At 42.9% G+C, this 13,225-nt stretch overlaps 1 protein-coding gene and 1 pseudogene across 1 annotated transcript; both read right to left on the bottom strand.

Moving 5' to 3' along the window:
* Positions 1-610: 610 nt before the first annotated feature.
* Positions 611-1,504, bottom strand: LOC120106573 (annotated as a pseudogene).
* A 2,639-nt stretch (positions 1,505-4,143) lies between these two features.
* On the bottom strand, positions 4,144-7,007 carry LOC103723620 (probable auxin efflux carrier component 1c). The gene is made up of 6 exons (XM_008814584.4): positions 5,816-7,007; positions 5,431-5,698; positions 5,194-5,279; positions 4,833-4,990; positions 4,595-4,671; positions 4,144-4,492 (listed from the first exon to the last, which is right to left on the bottom strand). The coding sequence occupies exons 1-6, from the start codon at positions 7,005-7,007 to the stop codon at positions 4,426-4,428; spliced, it is 1,848 nt and encodes a 615-aa protein (XP_008812806.2). The 3' UTR covers positions 4,144-4,425.
* Positions 7,008-13,225: the final 6,218 nt, after the last annotated feature.

Below are 13,225 nucleotides of genomic sequence, written 5' to 3'. Positions count from 1 at the left end.
CAGTCAATCACTGTAGCCGAGTCGCCTTTAAGGAGCAGACGCCTAGCACCCAAGTGCACACTAGCTTCTTTCAATATTTCTCATACTCAACATATATGGATATTTGACTAAGCTGGTATAAACTATGCTTCTGCACCTCTTCTATGTACCATAATAAGTGTTGAGCGGGTTCTATATTCTTAACCTTAGTCTAAAGTTCTTCAACATGAAGTATCACGCCATGCCTACGTTGGAGAAGATCAATTGAGCATTGGAGGATTCTGCATCTTTAGCTCTTATCAGTATATCCGGTTCTCCCGCTTGACAATTATTCCATCTTAGAAAATGTCCGTCTTGTCACTACAAGAAAAACAAGATTTGGCGACGCTTTTTAAGGCTTTTACCGACACTTATAAGTGTCGGTCAGTTTCCTTTTGATGCTTTTAAAAGCGTCGCCAAAGGGTCGGCTATGTCAGAGTGGAAAAAAGAATTGCCGACGCTTCTAGAAAGCGTCGCTAAGGTGGTTTTTAGCGACATTTTTTAGCGATGCTTTTAAGCATCGCTAAAAACCCAATTAGTGATGCTTTAAAGCGTCGTTATAAATATTTTTTTTAAAAAAATATTTTAAAAATTATTTTGAATCAAAGCCTCGTTTCTTCGTTTCCTTCCCAATGTCCACCTCCGCGCTCCTCCACCGCCGCATGTCCTCCACCACCGCCTGCCGGAAAATCTCCACATCCACTACCCCCGTTACCATATGATATCCTCTCATCTTCATATTCTCCGCCCGATCGTGCGGCATCGCAAGCCCCCCCAAATACGGTCCCCTCTCGCCAGCGCCGCCGCCCTCCGCCGCTGACAGCTTGTTCCTCATCCCCTCATCGCATCCCTCACCTTCCGGTTCCTAGGATCCCACAGATACCCCATGCTCATGCTCAGATCCAGCGGTTCCATCTGCACCACGTCGACCCCCTTGACGCCGGCGATCGCCTCGATCTCCGCCAGCCCCGCCGCCGTCTCCACCTGGCACATCACCAGCAGCTCCTCGTCAACCCACGCCAGGTAGCCGTCGTCGATGCCGTAAGCGGATCCGCGCACCATTGTGTGGGCGGACCCGCGGACGCCGCGTGGCGGAAAACGGCAGAATGAGACGGCGAGCTCAACGGCGCTGGGGGACTCGATCATGGGGAACATGAGGCCCTGGGGGCCGAGATCGAGGGCCTTCTTGGCCCAGGCAGCAGAGAGCTCCGGAAGGCGGAGGATAGCCGGGGTGCGGGCAGCGGCGAGGGCGCGGAGGCAAGGGAGGGCCTCTGCGATGCTGCCAGAGCCGTCCTCCATGTCGACGACCATGTAGTCGTAGCCAGCGAGGCTGGCGATCTCGGCGAGGGTCGGGGAGGAGCTCAAGAGGAAGAGGCCGTAGAGGGTCTCGCTGGCGATGAGGTGGAACTTGAGGATCCACGGTTCGGGGGAGAGGGGGCGGAGTCGGGATCCAAGGAGGCAGCGAAGAGGCGGGCGAAGACATCATCGTCGGAGTCGTTCTGCTTCTTGAATCTGGAGGGGGTTAGGGAGGGGGGGATCACCTTTTGAAAGTGCGCGACGGAGAGAGAGGAGATCATATTAGCGTCGAAATAGGTTCAGACGACGCTTTTTAGCGTCGTCTTAGGCCGGCGACTATACCGACGCTTATTAAAGTCGCCTATTGCCGACACTTTTTACAAGCGCTGGTAAATTTTGACGCTAGACCAAAAATTGCCAACGCTTGTAAAAAGCGTCGGCAGAAAAGCGTCGGTAAAGCCGATTTTTTCTATAGTGTGTACTCAATTACTTCTCTCATATAATCAATCTTTACTGGATAGTTTCTCTACTTGTGTGTTATTACTCCTGTTATTTGCAGTCTTTCTTTGCAATATTATCATCCTATTAAAAAGTTTAAGTCCTTTTATTAACAAAGCCCAACCTGTTCTCTTAATCGACCTAGTTTTACTGCTAATTGATCTGGCATGTCAGTGATCCTATCAACTACTAGAATAATTTTCGAGGAAATATAGGTAAAGTAATTAAATTTCAGCTATATGCTAATTTAGATCGAATCCCTGTTAACTGCAACAATTCAATGAGCCAACTTTCTAGTAGATGATATAATCTGGAACTCTAAAATAGAGAGTGAATTTTCCACAGCTCATTGTTGTTCAACCTTAAGAACTACGCTGATTTGAAGAGGAGATAAATTACAGGAGTTGTATGTAATTGATTACATCCTCACAATTTTATGTGGATTCATTTCAGGACTTCACAACTTGAAATCCATTAGTAATTACTTACCCAACGGTTCATATTTACCTTTTCTATTCCAATAAGGCTAATATATAATAGCTTATCATGTTCAATATTTCGATTTTCCTATCCCTATAAGAAAAGGAACCATGGCTTTATAAATTATAATAATTCGATAGCCATCTACTCCAGCAATCAATTGAGATTTTTCCCAAGTTTTAGAAGTTTGAATTCCCCATTGATCAAATAGTCTTTTCTTTATTAGATATCATAAAGATCTCGGCATTCTGTCAAAATGGATAGGATCCTGATCGATCTGGCTTTGCTTGACCTTACTCAAACTGAACTAGATGGACACGTGTTTGGCTCCAAAACGACAAAGCTAAGCGCACACTTGCTATTAAAAGAAACAATTGAATTATGGGGCACAAGTTGATGCTGACATTGGCTAGCAAACTATAGTTCACTAGATTCCAATATAATATCTATCCTAAGATTGCAACAAAACAAATTGGTCTTAGCTGTTGCAAAAGAATTTCTAAGTGGCACATCTTGTTTTTTCCTGTCTACGGAAATTAATACTTGGATCCACCCACATTTAGAACCCATCGACTGAAATTCCTAAGATACTACCAAATTTAATTTCATATAGATGAAACTAAGGAAGCGTGAAAGTTAATACATACATATGTACATACATACATAAATATATATATAAACAAATAGATATATGCACATTCATACATACATACATACATACATACATATATATATATATATATATATATATATATATATATATATATATATATAGACACACACATACATATATATACATATGCGCACGCATGCATGATGACCAGAAAAAGGGGCAACAAAACTCGACATCCCCTTGATTAATGCCACTACGGGCTTGTTTGGTTCACGGAAAAAGAAGGGGGGAAAGTGTGGTCAACGGAAAAGTAATAAGATGCCTCTTGTTTGGTTGGAGTTTTCAAAGGAGAGAGACGGAAAAGTTGTATTCTCATGGAAATATGATTCTCACATTTCATGGAAAAGTCATTCCCCTGAGAAACATGGAAAATTTACTTTCCCATAAAGCGCGAATCACTCCATTTTACTTTTTTCCAAAAAGGCCGTTCAGCATTAAAGAAACATTAAAGAGACTTTAAAGACCTAATTTTTATTAACGGCGTAATAGGAATTATACATAACTTTTTCAGAAAAGTGGATTGCTAACCAAATATAAGCACTTTGAAAATTTGTCACTTTTTCATAATCAACCAAATATGCTAAAAGTACTTTTATAGATATATTTTTTTAAAAAAAATTATTTTTCAAAATTTATATTTTTTTTAAAAAAAAGTTTTCCGCTGACCCTGGATCTTGAAGGGCAAGGCTGTCGTCGGAAATGCCAAACCACTACACCTTGAAAGAAAAAGTTGCCGTTCCGTAGTTTTTTGGATCTTGTAATATGCCAAGCGGGTCGACATCAAATCGAACACTGAAGGCGTAATGATGGGGTACAAAGCGGCCAACACGTGCCCTCCACTACCCATGTAGACCTTCGCCTCCAATCTTTCTCTCTTTTTTTTTCTTTTTTTTCCTTTGTTGGCTTCTCACATCTCCTTCAGCTTTACACCACCATCCCGACGCAACCGAGCAAAAAAACCTTGATGAAAAGAGACGACCCTCCTATCATTCTTTTGCCATTCTTTGTGACATTTATTGCTGACGGGAAAGAAACCAAACAACTACTGCACCACCTTGGTCGTTATCATCATCAAATAGTTATGATTTTAAGTTTTCTTCCTTCCCAAAAATAAGTAAAGTTCTTGTTTAGTTTCACATTTTTCTTTTTCTCCTTAAACTTCACATTTCTTTTCCATGTGCATGTACCATTATATTCTCTTATTTATTTATATTCTTTAAAACAACGAGCGGATGAAGGTGAGACACACACACAAAGGCAAAAGAAGAAAGAAGAGCTCTTGAGATTGAAAGGCACATCATTTTACAGCAACCTAGCTCTTTCCGTAAACCACGTCGGTCAGAATCGGATCCGGTTCCCTTTTCCACGAGTTTGGAGATCGCCTCTCCTTGCTTTCTCTCTGAAACCCAGCCTACGCTGCCGTCTTTCGACGCCCTTCGTCTCTCGGGATATACTTAACATCAGAGACCCAGTAGAATGTAATAAACCAGCGTAATGGGCAGTGCGATCAGCATCCCAAATATAACCCTGCAACATCATCCAAAGATCACCAAGATGACCAGTTCTAAGCACAAAGAGAAAGAATCCTAGAGAGATTCCAGTGAGATATAGAGCTGTCTCTTTACTCACGCAGTGCTAAGGATATCAGGATGCAGATTGTACTCCTTTGCAAAGACGAAGGGGACAATGCCTTGAGGGAGTGCTGCCTGCACAGTTCCAAAGTAAAGGAGAAGTTGGCGTAAGATAAGATATAGAGAGAGAATGCCATTATTGTTAGTGAGAGAGAGCTCAAGGAATAGTGTCTAGGGAGTGACGGGGGAACATTGTGCTGGATTCGGTGTGTCAGAGGGGGTGGGAAAAGATTGACCTGTACAATGGCGACGTGCAGGAGGACGCCACGGAGACCAACGGCTATGGAAGCGGCAGCCATGACAGCTGGGCCTGCAAGGAATCTCACGGCCATGGCAAAAGCTGCAACCTTATTCCCACATGCTATGATCCTTGGCTGCAACGCCATGAACAGACCTGACCCGCGACCCACCACACCACACCACGCAAGACATCACCAATCAGCCACAGTGACAGCAAAAATATAGAAGACAAATAAAAAGATAAGGTCCGAGCCGTGATGAAATTTGTTTAGGTAATTATTATTAGTAGAAGAAAGAGGAGCTAAGCCTAGCTAAGCTTGGTAAAGGGAAAGCTCGATGGATCACATGGATACTGACCAAGGCTGAACATGGCCATGCCAAGGCCTGCGTCCGACAGTATGGAGATCGACTTTGATATAATGGCAGGCATCTCGACATGCCATCTGCAATATATATACCAGCAGGAGTAACAGGGAGACAAACCAATCCATCAATCTCACTTGCTTCTCTGAAGCTATGGAGTTAAAAAAAAATGATGCAGAAATTTGATGCATACGATTAGTTTGGTAATTAAGTGATGGGATTTGGTTTTACTTGAAGGAAACGAGGGACCAGGTGAGGCCGATGAGGCTGGAGTAGGTGTTGGGGTTGCGAATGAGCTTCCGCCACACCATGATTAGGATCAGTCTCGTCATGACGCTGGCCGGTGGCAACGCCGTGCTTCTCCCTCCTCCTTTGCTGCTCTCATGCATCTTGTCATCGTCTCCTCCCTCGTGCCCACCGTCTCTCTCCATCATCCCCCCATTTCCGAAGCTGAAGTCGTCTCGCTCCAAGTAATCATCCCGCTCCTTCCGCCCATCCACTGGAATCCCTTAGACTCTTAATATTCTCATCATCAAAAGTGGAAGCTAAAGCTAAACTATATACATATATATATAGAGAGAGAGAGAAAAATCATGAACTAAATGTGGAGGAGCACCTTTGCCTGGGGAAACCACCATTCGGACTTGTTTGACGGCAGGAGGATCCGTCGTCGCCGGCGGGAAGACGTACTCCTGGTTATTTCCGAACACGTCGGAGACTGGGGATGCGCTGGAGCTCCACACGAACATGTGGAGATCCTTGGTACCTCCGTCCTCCGCTTTCAGTAAATGGGATTGCCCGTTGGCCATCTTGCCGCCCACCACCCTCGTAGCGCCTGACGCCGCCGCCGTCGAAAACACGGTTGGATTCGGCGCCGGGTAGTGGAACCCGCGGGACCTGGCGCCGGCCGTGGCGGTGCCGTGCTCCTCCTCATAGTTGGACGGCCTCGACGCCGCGGTCGGCATCACGGCGCCGTAGCCAGCATCCGATGCGCCGAAGTTGGAGCTCCTGCCGACCATGGAGTAGAAGTCGGTGTGGTTGAAGCTGGAGCCCCGGGGCGTCGGGTTACGGGAGGACTGCAGCGAGTAAATCTCGGCGTTGGTGAGGTTGGAAGGGCGAGGGGTGGTGGTGGAGAACCCCTGGGACCTCCTGGAGTAGACATCCGACCGGGAGGCGTTGGACCGCCGCACCGTGACATGGAGCCTGCCGTCGTCCCCGATCTCGGCCTCGGTCTCGAGGGCGTCCCGGCGCCCGTCGAGCGAGACGACATCGGAGTCGACGGCGATGGAGGCGATGGAGCCGGCGGTGTCCGGGAACTGCTCGGCGATGAGCAGCTTGGCGCCGCGGTACTCGAACATGAAGAGCATGAGGGTGTACCAGATGATGCATTGGAGGACAACGATCTGGACCATGAGACCGCCGGATGAGGCCCCGTACATGCCCTTGAGGAGGGGGATGCCCATGACGAGCGTGTTGGGGAGGGTGGAGAGGGAGAAGAGAGTTATAGTCCACTCGAGGCAGCCGCGGCGGCTGACTTGGGCCCAGACCGTGAGGACTCCGAGCACCATCAGCTTCTGCAGCGTGTCGGCCGCGATGAACCGCAGGTTCATGGCGTAGGGATCGTTGGTGGAGATGAAATGGAAGGACAGCAGCGGAACCGCGAAGAGCGCGACGAAGCGGTTGATGCCCGAGCACTGGTCGGGGGAGAAAATTTTCCACCATTTCACCGAGCCGTACGCCAGGATCATGGCCACGTAAAGCGGCACCATGGCCGTCATCACGTTGTAGAAATCCGATGGAGTTATCATCTTCTTCGGCTAGCACTCGCTTTTAGCTGAAGAAGGACTACAAGAAGAGTGGGTGGAAAGAAGGTAAAACTGAGAGGAGGGAAGGACGGAGAGTTTTAGGAGATGGAGGAGCGTGTGTTTCGGTTTTGTTTTTTGTTTAACCGATGGTAAGCAGGACTCGGCAGAATGGGACGACTCCTCGCTTTCCTTTCTTTTACTTCTTTCTTTCCTCACAGCTAAAAGCTCTCTTTGGATTTTGCCTTGTTTCTATCCTTCTCCCTCCTTGTGATCTCTCGAGAATTTTTTTTTTTCTTTGCAGCTGATTGCTGCCAGGATTTTGTTCTCGCCTCTCTCTCTCTCTCTCTGAAGGCTCTCGGAGAGGGAAGAAGGAGAGGCTGGTGAAAGGCTTCGAGCCCATTGAGGGGGCTTTTGAAGGGTTTGCTCCTTTATTATTATTATTAATTTAAAATTTATCTGAATTCTTGTTTTATTTTTCGATTGTCGTTTTTAAAGCATGGAGGCCACTAAATTTTAAAAGGAGAAGAGGACACGGGAACTGCTGATTGAAACTTGGGTGGGTGGTGGTGGTGCTGCGTTGGGTGACTCTGGGGAGAAGGGTGACGCGTCAGTAGCTAATCCTTACTTTTTTGAAAAAACAAATAAAAAATAAATAGCCGGTCCATCTTTAGACCCTTGATTTCTATGGACCGATTTTATAATAGGGGGTAATTAATTCCCCACCCTCCAAAAGTCCCCGCTATAACAAAAAGTCCCAGTTGACCAGTCTTAAAATCTTCCATCCAATATCTTTACCAAGTTTAATTTCCGATCCTTGAGCCCCTTTTATTTTTTAAAAAAGGCCGAAAATGCCCCTGCCCTCCTCACCTCCCATTCCCAGAAGGAGAAGAAAAAGACCCCCCCCACCGCCGACCACGGCCTGCCGCCGCCCGAGCTCCCTCCTGCGGCCGCCGCCGGCCCCGGCTCGCCTCCTCCCGGCCCGGCCCCTTTCCGGAGTTGCCGGCCTAGCGGGAGGAGAGGTGTTCTCCTCTGGCCAGCCGCCGGCGGCGGCCCCGTCTTCCGCGGCCCCCTCCTGCGGCCGCTGCGGCTCGGCCCCCCTTCCGGCGTCGTCGGCTCACGGGAGGAGAAGAAAGGAGAAAGAAGAAGAAGGGAAGAAGAGAAGAAAAAAAAAAGAAAAAGAAAAAAAAAAGAAAAGGAAAGAAAAAGAAGAAAAGAAAAGAAGAAAAGAAAAGAAAAAAAAGAAAGAAAAGAAAAATAAATAAATAAATAAATGCATCAATATATATATATATATATGAATGAACAAATAAATAAATAAATAATATATTTTAATAAAATAAAATAATTATAAATAAATAAAGCTGCGGCTGGATCTCCTCCCGCGGCCGCCATGGCCTGGCCCCCTTCTGGCGCCACCGGCCTCACGGGAGGAAAATATAGAAGGAAAAAAAGAAAAAAGAAGAAAAGGAAAGAAAAAAGAAGAAGAAAAGGAAAGAAAAGAAGAAAATTAAAAATAAAAAGAAAGAAAGAAAGAAAAGAAAAATAAATAGATAAATAAATCCATAAATAAATATATATATATATATATGATGAACGAATAAATAAATAAATAAATAATATATTGTAATAAAATAATAAATAAATAAATAAAGTGGCTGCGGCCGGGCCCCCTCCCGCTGCCGCCATGGCATAGCCCCCTTTTGGTGTCGTCGGGCTCACGAGAGGAGAAAGTAGAAAAAAAAAGAAAAAAAGAAAAAAAGGAAAAAACAAAAGAAAAAGAAAGAAAAACAAGATTTAAATGTGTGTAGAGAAGACTTAATTGTGTGCAGAGAATATTTAACTGTATGATGCACACAATTAAGTATTCTCTGTATACAATTAAGCTTTTTCTGCACATACTTAACTGTGTGATGCAAAGAATACTTAACTCTGTGCAGAGAAAGAAAGAAAAAGGAAAGGAAAGAAAAAGAAGAGAAGGAAAGAAAAAGAAAAAAAGGAAAGAAAAAGAAAAGAAACAAGAAGAAGAAAAAGGAAAGAAAAAGAAAAAGAAAGAAAAAGAAGAGAAGGAAAGAAAAAGAAAAAAAGAAAAGAAAAAAAAGGAAAGAAAAAGAGAAAAGAAAAAAAAGTAAAGAAAAAGAAAAAAGGAAAAAAAAGAAAAGAAAAAAAGAAGAAGAAAAAGAAAAGGAAAAAAACTTAACTGTGTGATGCATAGAACAGTTAACTATGTGCAGAGAAGATTTAAGTGTGTGTGCAGAGAAGACTTAATTGTGTACAGAGAATATTTAACTTAACTGTGTAATGTATAGAACACTTAACTGTATGCAGAGAAAATTTAAATACGTGCAGAGAAGATTTAATTGTGTATAGAGAATACCTAACTGTGTGATGCACACAATTAAATATTTTTCGTATACAATTAAGTCTTCTCTGCACACACTTAATTGTGTGATGTAGAGAACACTTAACTGTGTACAAAGAAGATTTAAGTGTGTGCAGATAAGATTTAATTGTGTACAGAGAACACCTAACTGTATGATGCACACAGTTAAATATTCTCTGTACACACTTAACTGTGTGATGCAGAGAACACTTAACTGTGTGCAGAGAAGATTTAATTCTGTACAGAGAATACTTAACGGTGTGATGCACACGGTTAAGTGCTATCTGTATGCAGTTAAGTATTCTCTGTATATAATTAAGTCTGTGTGCAGGGAAGACTTAATTGTGTACATAGAATACTTAATTATGTTCCTTTTTTCTTTCCTTTTTCTTCTTTTTCTTTTCGTTTCTTCTTTTTCTTTCCTTCTCTTCTTTTTCTTTCCTTTTCTTCATTTTTCTTTCCTTTTCTTCTTTTTCTTTCCTTTTTCTTCTTTGCCTTTCCTTTTTCTTCTTTGTCTTTCCTTTTTCTTCTTTTTTTTCTTTTTCTTCTTTTCTTTCCTTTTTCTTCTTTTTTTCCTTTTTCTTCTTTTTTTTCTTTTCTTCCTTTTTTTTCCTTTTTCTTCTTTTTTTTCTTCTTTTTCTTTTCTTTTTTTTCTTTTTTTTAATCCTTTTTCCACTGTATCTATCAATATCAAGAAAAGAAAAGAAAAAAAGGAAGAAAAGGAAAAAAAAAGAATAAAAAGAAAAGAAAAAGAAGAGAAGGAAATAAAAAGAAGAGAAGAAAAGAAGAAGAAAGAAAAGAAGAAAGAAAATAATGAGTGAGTGACAGTTAGGTTAGTAAGCTTGGTATACAAGTAATATAGCATAATTAACTTAACTGTGTGCAGAGAAACCATACCTATATGTAGGAAACAGTAAACGTGTGCACAGAACAGAAAACTATATTTCGAGGTTAATTAAGTATGTACCATCGTTAGTTAAGTGTGTTTCAAGTTTAATCGACTATGCGCCATGCTAAGGTAAGACTTGGTTCACAAGAACAACCTATATTAAGTGTTTACCACATCATTGTAATTGATTCAAAATATTCTATAAAATCAAATTGTTTAACTTAACTGTGTGCAGAGAAACCATACCTGTGTGCAGGAAACGGTAAACTATGTGCATAGAACAGAAAATTATGTTTCGGGGTTAATTAAGTGTGTGTATTAGTTAATTAAGTGTGTTTCAAGCTTAATCGATTATGCGCCATGTTAGGATAAGTTTTGGCTCACAAGAACAACCTATATTAAGTGTCTACCACGTCGTTGTAACTGATTCGAAATATTCTACCAAAATTAGATAGTGTTCGTCCGATTCCTGTCTACCTAAAAATATGCTAGACAGATCGTTGTCAGAACCGACGAACAAAAGTTAAATTTAATTCTACTCTTACCTTCCTTACTCGAAGAATAGTGGTCGTAAGAGGTCGATCCACAGGGAAGCGATTGGAGTTGCATAAAAATTAGAACGTTCACTCGGATTCAAAATCGATTTTTGAATATCAAAAGAAAAATATTACGTCGGGGATGTTGAATGTTTTCTAATTGAAAATAAACAAGGGGAAGAAGGAAAACTTTGCAATTGAAATTGGATGCAGAGTAGGGGTCGATTTCTAAAGACAGATTATGAATTAAAATCGTCAGTTGAACAGCAAAAATAAATTTCAGAGTTATCTTAAAACTAAAAATTTCAGAATATATAAAATAAATTGCGGAGACTAAACCAAACCTAGGGCACGGATTGCATAAAAGAAAATTAATAGATTGTATATTTAAGCAAATATTAAACCAAACCTAAAACACTTTCATGAAAGAAAATTGATTACAAGAACATAAAAGAAAATCCTTGAAATAAAAAGAACCAACAACTCGGCTGAACACTATAAAAAATATTAAAATAATATTTTCTTCTTCCTTCTTCTCGGAAAACAGGGCTTCTCCCCTTTTTCTTTTGAACCAGCCGACTCCTCCTTCCTTCTTCTTCTTGGGACCCGACCTCAACCGAGCTCTTCAAGCTCTCGCCCCCTCCCTCCTGGTTCTTGGCCTCAACCCCCCAACCGAGCACACCCCCTAGCCGATGGCCTCTCCCCTCTTCTTATAGGCTTGGAGATGTGGAAGAGGCGGGATCAGTGGGATCGGCTGGGGATGCGGGATCGCCGGTGATTGCGGAAGAGGGAGATGGCTGCGTGATGCTGGGATTTTGATGGCGTAGAGGAAGGAGATGGATCCGGGCGCTGGGAGGAGGGGCTGATCCGAGGGTGCTGCTGGCACGGATGCTTGGATGCGGAGGAGAAGATCACGGACACGTGAGGGGAGTCGCTGATCTTCCCTTCTTTGATTGGAAGCGGGATCGATGGGATTTGCTTCCTATTTCCTTCTTCCGGTGATTTGGGAGGCGGATCCGGTCAATGGCTTGCCAACAGAGGGAGCCGGTGGATGCTCGAAGATGGCGGGCTGATGCGGAAGGAAGGAGGCGCTGGATGCTGTGAAGCTTCTGGGAGCTTGGATCACGGAGGAGACGCTGATCACGGGCTTCACGAGCGGCTGGGTTGCGGATGGAATCCGGAATGCTTCACGGCTGGCCGCAGCGGGATCGACGGGAGGTAGATGTGCGGACGTGGGCGTTGCTGGCACGCTATTGATGGATTCATCGCGTGAAGCTTGGAATGGGCTACGGTCTCCCGTGATCGCATGGACCGGCTGGACTTGAATGCTTAGGCTCACGCGATGGGGAAGGAAGCTAGGATTTTGATGCGGCTCGGACGCTGGAAAATTCTGGGAGCACGTTGGGATTGAAGGCTGAAAACCGTTGGTGACGGAAGAGGTCCAGTTGCATCGTGGGGCTGAGCTCCATCACGTGGAGATGCTGGCTTGACTTGAGCTCGGGCTGCCGGGCATTAGGCTCAAACCCAATGTTAATTGGTTTCTTGGATTACTCGCACTGAAGCACAAATACTATATTAATTAGTTAATTTTATTATTAATGATTAGCTATAATACTAATTAAGATGGTATGACGATTGCACTTTTGTGCTCTCATCACACCCCCCAACTAGCTTATTGCTAGTCTCTAGCAATTCAGCGCGAAAATGATAAAATGAGAGAGCAAAAGTGTTATTTATTATATAAATATCCTAAGATAAATACTCACTTTCGTAGAGCATTACGATTGCACTTAGCATGTGCAACAAGCCGTTAAACCCCTAGGTTACCCTAGTGGACGAGTGTTGTCTCGTGAGGGTTTGCAGTGAAGTTACCCACAAACTTCAATCCCAAAATAAAATTTGGTTTGTGAAATGAAAGTCTTATTTCAAGTACATAACTGATAAGAATTTCAAAAGCACACAAGGTTTAATTACTAAGTAGCCCAATTTCTAGGTTAGTATGCACTTTAAGTTGAAGTTATTAAGTTTTCCGTTAGAAAGTTGTAAGACTTATTTATACTTGAGTGCTCAGTGAAGTTTGGATCATGCACAAGCTAAGATTTTGGATCTCCAAAATATTGCTAATATTAGTAGTTTCCAAGAATTGGTCGGACAAGACCTATTTGCTGATTCAAAATCATCTTTTCTGCAGGATTTCGAGAGCTGTGGATGTTTACTTTAATACCTCATGGGCTTTATCTGTAATATTCCAGCTTACTCGAATTTTTAAAACGACGGCTTTCACACTATTGTCTTTTTTATGGTCAATATACATTTTTTTTTGTTTTTCTTTTTTTTTCTTCTCTCTTTTTTTTTTGAAAGAGAAATGATAATGTATATATTGTGCACTTTTACTCCTGTGATGATTCCTCCATGT

This window comes from Phoenix dactylifera, unplaced genomic scaffold, assembly GCF_009389715.1.
Source record: "Phoenix dactylifera cultivar Barhee BC4 unplaced genomic scaffold, palm_55x_up_171113_PBpolish2nd_filt_p 000568F, whole genome shotgun sequence".
Taxonomy (NCBI): domain Eukaryota; kingdom Viridiplantae; phylum Streptophyta; class Magnoliopsida; order Arecales; family Arecaceae; genus Phoenix; species Phoenix dactylifera.
The sequence above is the reverse complement of the archived record's forward strand: the minus strand, read 5'-3'. Positions and strand labels throughout refer to the sequence as shown.